The sequence below is a fragment of the Propithecus coquereli genome, unplaced genomic scaffold (assembly GCF_000956105.1).
Source record: "Propithecus coquereli isolate 6110/MARCELLA unplaced genomic scaffold, Pcoq_1.0 Scaffold6, whole genome shotgun sequence".
Classification (NCBI taxonomy): Eukaryota; Metazoa; Chordata; class Mammalia; order Primates; family Indriidae; genus Propithecus; species Propithecus coquereli.
In genome coordinates this window covers 7,087,442-7,100,666 of record NW_012151951.1, presented here as the reverse complement: position 1 = coordinate 7,100,666, position 13,225 = coordinate 7,087,442, and the positions used below count along the sequence as shown (strand labels likewise).

Genomic DNA, 13,225 nt, shown 5'->3' with positions numbered 1-13,225 from the left:
TATATAAGTAGGTTTTAAAATATCCAGATAATTGTGGATTTTACTAGGTTTTTTATTATTGACTTTGAATTTAATTGTTACTGTTATAGAATATACTCTGTATAATCTCATTTTTAAAAAAGTTATTGAGACTTATTTTTATGTTCTAGCCTATGATCTTTTTTTTTTTAAAGACAGCCCAGAAAGCTAAGAATAGCATATGATCTATCTTGGTGAAAATTTCATGTTTGTTTGAAATGACTATGTATTCTGCTGTTGTTAGGTATAGTGTTCTATAAATGTCAGTTAGTGAAAGTTGGTTAATAGTGTTAAGTCTCCTGTGTTCTTATGATTTTCTGTTTATTTGTCCTATCAATTACAGAGAGAACAGTATTGAAATCTTTAACTGTAATTGTGGATTTGTCTATTTCTGCTTTCAGTTTTGTCAGTTTTTGCGTTATGTATTTTGAAGCTTTATTAGGTACGTACATACTTAGGATTGTTATATTTCCTTGATGAGTTGACCATTATCTTATTATGAAATATTCCTCTTTATCTTTGGTAATACTCTTATCTATAAAAGTCTGCTTTGTCTCATATTAAAACCTTTTGAGTTTTGTTCTCTGTATTTTCATGTTATATCTTTTTTTTATAATTTTAGTTTTAATATATCTGTTTCTTATATATTGAAAGTGTATTTCTTGTAGGCAGTGTATATTTGGGTCTTGCTTTTTTATCTAGCCTATCAATTTTTTCCTGTTTTTTAGAGGGTTTTTTACACTATTCAATATGGTAACTGTATATAGCTTTTACGTTTTTTAATTAAAATTTTATCAGGTTGAAAATTCATTTCTTCGGTCTTGCTAGCCAAATTTTAAGTGCTCAGTAGCCATATTTGGCTGGGTTAGTGGCTAGATACAGATTTTTACGTTCATAGTTCTTTTTTTTTTTTTTTTTTGAGACAGAGTCTCACTTTGTTGCCCTGGCTGGAGTGAGTGCCGTGGCGTCAGCCTAGCTCACAGCAACCTCAAACTCCTGGGCTCAAGTGATCCTACTGCCTCAGCCTCCCAAGTAGCTGGGACTACAGGCATGCGCCACCATGCCCGGCTAATTTTTTCTATATATTTTTAGTTGTCCGATTAATTTCTTTCTATTTTTAGTAGAGATGGGGTCTCGCTCTTGCTCAGGCTGGTTTTGAACTCCTGAGCTTAAACAATCCGCCCGCCTCGGCCTCCCAGAGAGCTAGGATTACAGGCGTGAGCCACCGCGCCCGGCCTCATAGTTCTTTTTCTGCGCTTTAAAATGTCATTCCATTGTCTTCTGGCTTGCCTTATATATAAAAAGAGTTTCATAGTATTTTTTAATCCTTTTTCTTCTGTATCTAGTCTTCCTTTTTATTCTGGATGCTTTTTAAGTTTTTTTCTTTACTATCATTTTTTAGTGAATCGATTATGATGCATCTTGTTGATTTCTTTGTGTTTGTCCATTGTCTTAGTCTATTTGGGCTGCTATACCAAATATCATAGATTGGGTGGCTTATAAGCAACAGAAATTCCTATCTTGCATTTATATCTGGAGGTTGGGAAGTCCAGGATCAAGGCACTGGCAGATATGGTGTCTAGTGAGGGCCTGCTTCCTCACAGACAGCTGTTTTCTCACTCTAACCTCACATGGTGGAAGGGAGCAAAGGAGCTCTCTTGTGCCCCCTTTTATAAGGGTACTAATCCCACTCCTCATCATCTCCCAAAGGCCCTACGTTCTAATACCATCACCTTGGAGGTTGGGGGATTTCAACATAGGAATATGGAGTGGGGAGACATGAACATTCAGACTATAGCACCTGCCTTAGGTTCATTTTGCTTCTTGATTTGTGAGTTTATAGTTTCTCTCAAATTTGAAACTCTCTGGCTATTGTTTTGTGAGTTTTTTTTCATTTTGGTAGTCTTCTTAATACTGTCTCACAGGTCAATGAGCCTCTGTTCACTTTCTTTCTAGCCTTTTTCCTTTCTGTGCTTTAGTTTGGATAGATTTTATTGCTATACCATAAGCTTCAGGTTCATAGGCCTTTTCTTTTGCAGTGTCTAGTCTACTGTTATCCCTATCCAGTGACATTTTCATTTCAGGTATTGTATTTTTCATCATTAGAAGTTTCATTTGGGTCTTTTTTATATCTTCAGTTTATCTCCTCATTATGTTCATATTTTTCTTTCCCTAAACATATTTATGAGAGCTATGTCAATGTCTTGGTTTGCTATTTCATTTTCTCTTTTATTTTCTTGTTCTGTTTCAATTAATTGATTTTTCTACTAACTTTGGGTCATGGTTTTCTGCTTCTTTGAATGTCTAGTAATTTTTAATTAGATACTGAACCTTGTGAAAGTTGTATTGTGACTGCTGGATTTTGTTGACATCCTTTAAGGGGTGTTGAGTTTTCTTTTGGCAGATAGATAGTTACCTGTGGATTAGCATAATCCTTTTCAAGGCTTGTTTTTAGGTTTCGTTAGTATGCATCTAGAACAGCTTTACTCTAGGTTTGGTTTAGCCTTACTAAGGCATGACACTGTGGGGTCTCTGCTGGTTGTCCTGGGTGTTCAACAAGGTTTCTCCATTCTGGTTAGTAGGAACTAGAATGTCTTCTAGCCCTTTCTGAGCTCTGAGGATTACTCTGCTTACAGCTCTCCAGTAATTGTTCCTTCCATGGTAGTTATTCTTTGCCTGACCATGTGGTCTCTCATCCGCAGCATATTCAGCTTGGTATTTATTTACTTGAAGACTCCAAGGGTCCTTTTTGTAGATTTCTAGTGCTCTTTCTCTGTGTAGTTATATTCTCATCTTTACTTTGTCCCAGCCTTCACAAAATTCAAATTCTGTCTCCTAGCTCAGTGAGATTGTCATGTCTGTTCGGGTTACCTCTCTTTGTGGTATGTGGTATGGAAAGTGGTATGGAAAGTGCCTCCAGGCGAAAAGCTGTGGATATTGTAGTGTTCACTTCATTTGTTTCCCTTTTATCAGGGATCACAGTCCTGCACTAATATTCAGTGTCTGAAAACAGTTGTTTCACATATGTTCTATTTTTATTTCTATTTTCTGACGCCATTCATTATGTCATGGCTAGAAGCAGAAGTCCTCAAGTTCCCTTGATTTTTTGCTGGCAGCACTTTTCTGCCTTGGTTCCACCTTCTGGTTCTGACCTCTAGATAGGATTAAGGGTGTGGTTAATTCTGAAGGCTACGTGTGAGGAGAGTGCTGAGGTCTGTGTTAGGTGTGGGGGCATATTAAGCTTGACGATTTATGAGTCCTTCAAGGTAAAATGGAGGATCATACTAAAATGAGCAAGGAAACTGAAGTTACAGCACGGGAAGAGGGGAACATCAATTTTGCTGAAGTGTTGAGGTGAGTGCATAATTGTGAAAAACAAAATTAACAGAAACAGAATAGAGGCAGGAGGATTGCACAGAGTGGTCTAGGTATCACTGTTCTATAAATGAATAATAAGACTATTAACTGCATCACAAATGTGTCTTCCATTCAGTTCCTGGCATTTAATGCTTGAATGCAGACTACTACATAAAGTTTCTGACTAGTGCTATTGGAAGAGTAAAAGAAGGGGTTTCAGTTAATTTCAGCACATATTTACTGAGTGCCTATTCTTTGCAAGACAATGTTCTAGACATGGGGAATATAAAAATATAAAGAGGTTTTTTTTTTTTTTAAAACCTTTGGGGAACTTATTTTCTAATTGGTTAAAAAGATACATAATATGTAATCTCATGATGCCATGGTAATGCAGGTATTAAGGGAGGGAGAATTTCATTTGCAGATTTATTGAGGAAATGATACTTGAGACTTGAAGGATTAGTGAGAATTAGGCAAATAAAGATGTGCTTGGCATTTCATGCATAAGGAATTGTGAGAGCAAAGGCATAGAAGTGTGAGATAATATTTTGTATGAGTGTGTGTGTGTGTGTGTGTGTGTGTGTATGTAAATATAACTATAAACAATTTGATAGTACTAGATCATAAAACAAGAGGAGAGGGTGAATGGAGATAAACTGTAAGAACTGAAAGGGCTTGGTAAATCAAGAGCTTTGACTCTGTACATTAGGGAGTGTATAATCTAATCAGGTTCAGTTGCATTTGTTAGACAATCTCAGAATAGCAATTGGTTAAACAAGATAGAAGTTCCTTCATATGAAAGGCATCAGGTAGGTAACCTAGGATTAGTATGGTCTTCTGGGACCAAGGCTTCTGTTGTCTTGCTCTTTCATCATCCTTACAGCATTGCCTCTTAGTCCAGATAACAGGAAAGAGGATGCTCTAACCCCACTCCCCCTTAACTTGACTTCCAGAAAATTCCACACAATACTTTTATTTACATCTCATTGGACACTTGCTCATAAGACTTCACTTTCCAGCATGGGAAGCACATTGCTTCTCCAAGTAAAATTGTGTTCTATCTGTAGAAAAGAAGAGGAATAACTGGCAGTCTTTGACAGGGAGCCATAGAAGAGGAGTACAGTGGTCAGGTGTCACCTTTATATTGCTCTAAATGTATTTGGGGTGGAGGGTGGGGGTTGAAGAAGGAAGGGGAACAGGAAACACTGAAATCCAGGAGACTAATTTGGTTATTTCAGTTGTCTAGGTGAGAGATAAGATCTGATCTAGGACTGCTGCTCTAAGAATGGAAAAGGGAGAATATGTATTAGTTGGTAATCTTGGTTGCAGGTAACAGAAACCAAACATAAATTGGCTTATGCAAAAATAAGTGGAGATTTATTATTAGAGTTCAACTTTCTCATAAGACACCTAGGTGTAGGAAGGCAGCTGGGCTTCAGAAATCGTTGAAGTTAGAGTTGTGAATGCTTTTTGGAATCTTCTTCATTTTTTTTTCCCCTTTGAGTTCTATTTTTTTTTTTCTTGAAACAGATCAATTTTTGCTGAATTCCCTTCCTCATGACAGAAATGGCCTCTACTACTGCCTTTCCAGTTCTTCTTAGTTTTATATCAGCCCAGTTAGTTTTAATTTCAAATTCCTGGGGAATGACTTAGATTGAAATGAATTGGGTCAGGTACCTACTTTTGAACTAATCTGCTGTGACCAGGGGTAGAAGTAGGCTTCCATGGTAATTATATGGTATTCACTCTATGGTATATTTGATAAATATTTTAGGAATGAAAATAATAGGTTTGGATGGGTGAAGAAGATGATCCTGAGTTTCTGACTTGGTTAAGTGGGTGATTGGTTGTGCCAGGTAGCTTAGTTAAGTAATACAGAAGGAGGAACAGATTTTGTGGAAGAAGATGATGGATTTATTTTTTCTTTTTGTTGAGTTTAGCATGGCATCCATGTATACTAGACAATTAAGTCACTGAAACTTTTTGTTAGACAAATTTGAAAGGTATCAGCACAATTGGTAGTAGTTCAAGCTATGAGAGTGGATTTAATGGCCCAATGGGAATGTTTAGATATTAAAAAATATAGTGGGCAAAGAATGGAACCCTAAATAACATGGATATTTAAGGGCTGAGCAAAGGAGGAAGAGTGCATGAAGGAAATGGAGAAGAAACAAAGAGTGGGAAGAGAATTGGAAAGTGTCATGGAAGTCAAGAAAGTGAGTCATCACCAAAGTTGTATTGAGCAGAGAGGTCTAGGGAGATAAGAAACATTTCATTGAATTTGACACAGAGGAAGCCATAGGTGAACTTTCAAGATCTTTCAGTAGATTAATGGGGATAATAGCTATATTGTAAAATTTTGAGAAAAATGTATGAAAGTGACGGTATAAAGGCAGTGGATGTAGACTACTCTTTCAAGTTTGTCTTAGAATGGAAGGTGGAAGATGAATTCATGCTAGAGGGATACACAAGTCAAGGAAGGCCCCCCCACCAAAAAAAAAAAAAGGATAAAAGGATGGGAAACACTTGAGCATATTTCTAGGCCATTAGGGATCTTTGGTTGAAGCTATAAGAGAAGGAGATAATTGATGGAGAAAGGTCCTGGAAGAACAGGAATTGTCGGGATCAAAACCTTTGAAGGAAGATCTGCCTTGAACAGGAAGAGTTAATAGGTGGTAAGGATAGGCACAGCTGTAAATAATTTTGTTGGAGGGTGGGTTGGAAGCTAAGGTAGCTTTATTTTTCTCAGTGAGGTAAGAGGAGACATCATTTGCAGAGCACATGGGGAATGGGAGTTGTATAGAGCTTGAGGAAGGTGTTGAAGAAGCTGACGTTATCTGCCAATGTATTTAGCTAGGTGCTTGGGGATGTAATGTAGACAAAAGCAGGTGTAGTTCCTGTACTTACAGCACTTACTGCCTAGTGGGAGAGTGAGACATTAATCACATAGTTCCACAAATGTGAAACTGATAATGCTTCAAAGGAGAGTAAGGGAATAGAAGACAGAACTGATCAAGGACCAGTAAGGGGAATTCTACCTGGAATTGAGTCCATCTAAACTGAAGTTGCAGATCATGATAACAGGATTTAGCCAGAGTTGGAGACTGATTGCAGCTGTGGTGATGAAGCAACTGATGGCTCCACTAATGAGTTTCAAGTGGTTGGTCAACATCTGGTAACATAAAGAAAATTCATAGTTACTGAAGAAGGCCTATGGCAAAATTCTATGGAGCACTGACTTTTAAATTGTTTTAGTTTGATCTTAGCAAATTGGCACTCCCCCAAAGAAAGTGCTAATTTTTTCAGATTACAAACTCCCTTTTTGGTGAATGACATCAAGAATTAGGAACAAGGTCCCCCTAAACTGATTTGATGATGTAAATAGGAGTAGACCAGAAGTACATTTATAGTGATTATCTTATAAAATTTTAACTATAAATAAAAATAACTAGTTCTGAGTTTTCTATAAATCCAAATCAAGGTCTACAGGAATGAATGAATGAATGAATGAATGGATAAAATCTGTCTAGCTTTGGAAAACAATTGGCAGTTGTGGTGGCAGAGCCCAAATATGTTTACTTTATGTAGATTATACTTTTTGACAGATATATTTGTGATCTGAAATCAAAGAAAGCTTTAGGTAATTCCTGAGAACTTTGTAGAATGGAAGAATATTGGTCTCATTCAAGAAACCCAGATTCTGTTTGCATTGCTATTCACTCACTTTTCCCTCACTTGGCTTCAGAGTTTCTCAGCTGTGCTTTAACAGGTGGTTTGAGCTAGGCGATTTCTAGGATCTTTCCTACACTTAAGTTTTACAGCTGTGAAGGATAGTTTTAGAGCCAGACAGATCTAGATTCCTATCCTGGTTCTCACAATTGGATACCATGTAGCCTGGACAAAGTACTTAATTTAGGGGAGCTTTCCTTATCTTATCTTCCAAATCATACTTCATAGGGTTGTTTTAAGGCTTCAGGGTGATAATGTATGTGAAAGTACTTAATACAGTACTTGACACAGAAGAGTAGATTGATACATTTGTGGAAAACTAAACCTAAAACCTGGCATAATGATCAGCACATAGTAGACGTTGATTGAATACTTATTAATTAATTTAATAATCTGATATTTAAACATAGTAAGCAAAATGCCTTACTAGGCTAGCTGTTACCTGAGATCTCTGCATTTTTAGATTCAGGGAAATCTCAAAATTTGAAACTTAGGGGCAAACAGCAAACTCATTTACTTGGGTGTTGTTTCCCCTATTCCAATGAAGCAAAAGATGTGAGAACTACTTGGTGATGTTGTTAGGCACTGAAGCTCTGTGCTGAAGTGATTTCTCTACCCGATAGTTTTAATTTTTCTTTTTTTCTTTCCTTTGGCTTGATAATAAACTGATAAGAAAATAAAAATAATTTGATTATGTTTTGTGGGCCTAACCCAAATAATGGATTACATGTTTTTCCTTCAAATTTTCAATGTCATTTTTTAAAGGGAAAATATTGTGTAAGAATTTTCTCTAGGAAGCTGAATTTCTACTACTTAACAACAGCAGAGAAATTTTGTATGAAATTATGCAAATTCGAGAATTTCACTTCTGTGCTAAATGTTCTTAGAGCTCTGAAGATGAGTGGGTTGAGGCTGTTCCATCCCAGACTCTTGGCAAGGAAAAGGCCTGGAAAGTGAAAGGTGAAAGGTCAGAACAAGAAGACGACAAGCAACTTATTCAGGTAAGCAAGCCACCTGATTTTAAAGAAAGAAGTATCAACTTCTAAGAATAGATGAATGTTGAAATGAAAGATGATTATAATTTCTTCAGGAGAAAAATTAGACTCTGAAAACAATATATTTTATGAATAATTTTGGCAGTAATGCTATTTGCTGAGCATTTAGACTCGCCTTCTCTTCCTGCTGTGAGGAAATGAGTGCTCATCTCTATTGTAGTCCCTTAGGGTTTTCCTGCATCTGGTTGGTAGAGAAGTGGCGCTTCGCCCTCATATATGGAAGCCTTATACATTACCTCTATCTGACCTTTCTACAGTGAGTAGAGTTCAATCACAGTTTTCTTTCCCTTCACTTCATACCTTCACTTTCTTAGCAATACTTAACAGTTGAAATAGTTCACAAATTTTGGGTCATAGTTCATATGCCTAAGGAAGAATGTAATTTATCCACTTTTAGCCCTAGATAAAGGAAGACAGGTGAAAAGGAATTAATGTTTGATTGCTTGTTGTGTGCCAGGGACTGTGCTGGGTACCTTATATTATCTTGTTTACTCCTTAAAACAATCCTGAAAGGTAGGGATTTTATCCCATTTTATTGGGGAAAGACTAAGGCATAAAGATATTAAGAAACTTGCTGAAAGTTATATAGCCTTGTAGGATTTGATTCAGGTCTAATTGCCTTCAAAATCCCTGCTCTTATTAGTTCTAATCAGTTCAGATTGAAATGGCTTTCTTTATTATTATTTATATTAGTAAGTTCTAATTGGTTCAGATTGAAATGGCTTCCTTTATTATTATTTATATTATTACTAAGTTCTAATCAGTTTAGATTGAAATGGCTTCCTTTATTATTATTTATATTGTTAAATTCTAATCAGTTTGGATTGAATTGGCTTCCTTTCTTTAACAGAGGGATGAATGGATGACTGTTGATTTTATGTCTGTTAAAACTGTGTCATCATCATCACTCAAAGCTGAAAAAGAAGTTCTGAGGAAAATAGAGCAAGAGAAAGCTCAAGCACTTGAGCAGGTAAGAGAATGTTTAAAATGCTTTAATCTTCTGATTTGCCTTTACTAAACTGATAAGACACTTAATATAATTTTACTTGTAAAATATTATTTTATCTTTTGTGATATTTAATAAAATTAGTGAGAACAACTATGAAATGTGATATGAGTTCTTTAAAGTAAATTTCCTATAGGAAGTCAGTTTAAAGGTATACTAGATTTATAAATTTAGGGCATATATAGTTGAGAGTGAATATTGAGTTTAGGGTAATATCATTGAATCAAAAGTGAACCCATTCAACTTCTGTTTTAGTGTACATGCTGAATTAAATACCATAAAAATGCTTCCATTTCAAGACACCTAAAAATTCTGGATAAAATATAAGCATTTTTATTTTATGTTTTATTGTTGTCACCTTGCTGGTAAGAAAACAATGGGAAATCTTTAGAGGCTAAAAAATAAGGCAAAAGCATGAATCCAGAGAAGTAAGGAAATGCTGAAGCTGGTCGCTTTCCTGGGGCATCCCACAATCCTGGTAATCTAGAATTTCAATTTTAATGGGTGCTTGGGGATAGGAGAGAAGGTCAAGAGCCTGCATGAGTTGGGAAAGTCTGATTGATAAACCCCTAAAAATCTGGAACCCCACAGGGATATATCCTCAATTAAAGGATGAACTTGGGAAAAAAACCCAGTTGAAGGCAAGAAAACTTGCCTGTCTTGTCAAACATCTTGTATGGTAGAGGGGGGGAAATCTCTCCAGAGAATATGTAACCACAAGCTGGCACTATGGGGTTTATAGCTTGGATTCATAGGGTTTATGGCTCCAATTCATGCTACCTGTATGGTCTGAAAAATCTTTAAGGTGGGAATTTATTTTAAAATATTCTTGAGTTGGTAGTGCCTTGAAGTACTTGGCAGAAGTAACCATTTGTCCTTTCTAGAGGATCACACTGTCAACCTAGGCCTCACAGTTTTCGCAGAAACGAAAGTTCTGTGGAATATAAGCTCACCTCAAATCACAAAATACATGAAAATATGAGGTTAGTACTTGAAAGACAGTTGTCTGAAACAATAAACAGTAGAATCCACAAAACCTTTATCTATTGATTACTTAATATACCTTTATAAAGTAACAGCAGGTATATGCATGTTCTCACTTATAATTGGGAGCTAAACTATGGGCACAGAGTGGAAAAATATTTTTTTGTGGTGGGTTTATTTTTAAAATCTGACCTCTGAAAATGTTTTCTTCTAGTCCAAACTGCTGGAAAGAGAATTGAATCCATATTGGAAGGATGGTGGGACAGGTCTTCCACCAGAAGACTGTAGTGTATCCTCGATTAGTAAAGGTATTCCTATATTTTGATTGTAGACACACAGGCATTTCTTATAATTTGGTATTACTGAAGGAATGACCCAAGTTTACATATGACAAAGCATTGATAAAATATTTGTAGTCTTTTGTAGCCTTATTTAAATTATTAGTACTTTGGAAGATTGTTTTAATTATGATGTATTTGGAAATAAGTTGATTAAATACATATTTTTATACTTGATAATGTTCTCATATTTGAGTTTCTATTTAAAATGGCTTAATACAAAATATGATTCTGTGAAGATATAATAATGCATTTCGTTTGTTACATTCTATAATAAAATGTAAAAAGTACTAAGTCTGTGAAATTTCATGATGTATAAACATGATGTATAAACATTAAAGATGTGGTTCATATCTTCAGAAATTCCTACTTTGCTAGCATTCATAAAATCTGTATTGATCTTAGGAGAGTGCTGTTATTTTCCAGCAGATGGAGACAAAATATTTGTGTCATATAAGCATACTTAATGACATAATTTAAAAATATTTATATGCCCATTAAGTGTTACATTTACATCTCAATGAAAAGTTTATTTAATTTCAATTAACCCAGCATAGAGATTATGTATTATAAATTACATGATGTTATCTTTTCATCTTAGTGATTTATTAGTAGGATATTTTCCTGCTTGTTACACATTGCTTATTTTTATTTTAGCTATTTGTTAAAATTTTTTTGTATTTTATGTAGAGATGTCCCTAGAGCCACCTTACAGGTTTCTTTATAATTTTATCTAGCAATTTTACTGGAGTTATTAGTTAATTGTAACAGTTTCTTTTTTGCCTTTTATCATGGGCAGAAGTGTCTCTGTTGGGTTATGTAATAGTAACTGTAGTCATACAAGGTTCTCTTTGAAATATTGTTTTATAGAAACTTAAAAAACGTTTGGGGAACAATAAGTTAGTTCAGTGAATCATTAACATGTAGGAAGGATTTTGTGATCCGTGCTCTCAGCACCACTATTGTCTGAGGACAGTCAATAAATTTATCTTTGGGGAAAACCTAGAATCGACAAACCTAGAGTTTGGACATTTGTAGTTGGAGAAGATCTGAAGTTCTACCTTAGGTAGTACCTTTTAGCTGGCTGAAACAGCAAAGTCAAAGAGACTGGGGGAAAATGACCTTACATACAGCTTTTAGAGAGCCCTTCTCCTTTGCTCTTCATGTCATGCTTTCACCACTTCCCTTTCCCGTATTATATTTATTCAGAAGGAGGAAAAATGACAGAAAACTTCTGTCAGAAGCTCAGATCCCAGAGTTGAAATTAAGTTTTAAAAAATGATCTAGTTTTGCTGTGTACGCAGATAGTGTTATCATTCTGTTTAGACTAGTGGTAGTGCTGAAACTGTGAGGCACCTAAAGGTGTTATATAATATCAGTATGAAGGAGGTAAAGATGACATAGTGTTGTTAAGTTCTCAGACTTCAGAGTCAGTCTACTTAGGATTAGAATTTTGGTATTTCTACTTATTAGCTTCGTGACTATGGGAAAATTTCCGGATCTCTCTCAGCCCAGTTTATTCATTTGTAACAGGGAATAATGATACTATCTATCTTATATAGTTATTGTGAAGTTTAAATTAGGAAATCTGTTAGCACAGTATCTGGAATATAGTGAATACTCAGTAATGTTGATGATGTCAAATACTTGTTCTATGCAGCTTTTATGAACATTTTTTGGGTAATGATTAAGGTGTCATATTTTCAATAATTAATTTCATTAATCTCGATTATTTTTTTCTTAGAGAAAATTAGGTGGAAAAGTTTAAGTAAATCATTTTCAGAGCCCATACAAAATTATTTTAAATCACTTCTTAGTAATGGGAATAGTTGTACAATTTTAGAGTTTATATAGCACATTTATATATCAGCTTATTTTTATAGCAACCATGTGAGGAGAGCAGAGTAGACGTTATTATTCTAATTGTTACAGCTCAGGAAAATAAGGCTTAAAGTGACAGGTAATTTTTCTGTAGTCATGTGAATAGTACTAGAATCTAGGTCCTCTGATTCCTAGTCCAGAGTTAGTTACCCCGGATTCTTTAGTAGAAGATTATTATTTTTTACCACATAGTAGAAATTTTTGCTTGCAGACACTTTTGATATGATTTTGTTCTTTCTATTGATTCCCTCCCCCCGCCCCGTTTATTTTTTAGCTTTCTCTGCTAGAATCTTTGAGTTGTAAGGACTTTCAAAGGTGGTTTAAATCAGCTACCTTATTTTTACAGATGAAAAAGCAAAGGTCCAAAGAAGTTAATGACATGCTTCAGATCTTACAACTATTTAGTAGTAGCAGCAAGACTAAAATCTAGGTCTCCTGATATTTAGTTTATTGTTATTTCAATATTAGCCTGTCTTCAGAGAGAGAGGGGGAATATAACCCAGATTCATTTGGTTGTATTTTGTCTGTAACAGTATAACTTTGAACTGTGATGGAAGCATACACTGACATATCTTAATTTTTCACTTACTATAAAAAACAGATTTGAGATACAGTATATATATGTAAATTTGCTATATACCAGTGAATTTGGTATAATTAGTTGATGTATCTTTATTTCAGTGTAGAGGACTTGGGACCATGCCATATTCATGTTTTTACTTATTATGTTTAAGAAGTTTTCATATTCATAGTAAATATTCACTAAATATTTGTTGCTTGAATTTTAGGATAGTATTGCAAATTGGTATTTTTTGTTCGCTTAGTATATATATGTAAATTTGCTATATACCAGTGAA

General features: G+C 35.1%; 1 protein-coding gene across 1 annotated transcript in view; it reads left to right on the top strand.

Annotated features, from left to right (window-relative positions):
• Positions 1-13,225, top strand: part of CWF19L2 (CWF19-like 2, cell cycle control (S. pombe)) — a 146,702-nt gene that overhangs the window by 8,571 nt on the left and 124,906 nt on the right. The window contains exons 4-6 of the mRNA XM_012659123.1: positions 7,992-8,105; positions 9,010-9,129; positions 10,364-10,457. Coding sequence (XP_012514577.1) covers positions 7,992-8,105; positions 9,010-9,129; positions 10,364-10,457 — 328 coding nt within the window. The remainder of the gene's footprint in view (positions 1-7,991; positions 8,106-9,009; positions 9,130-10,363; positions 10,458-13,225) is intronic.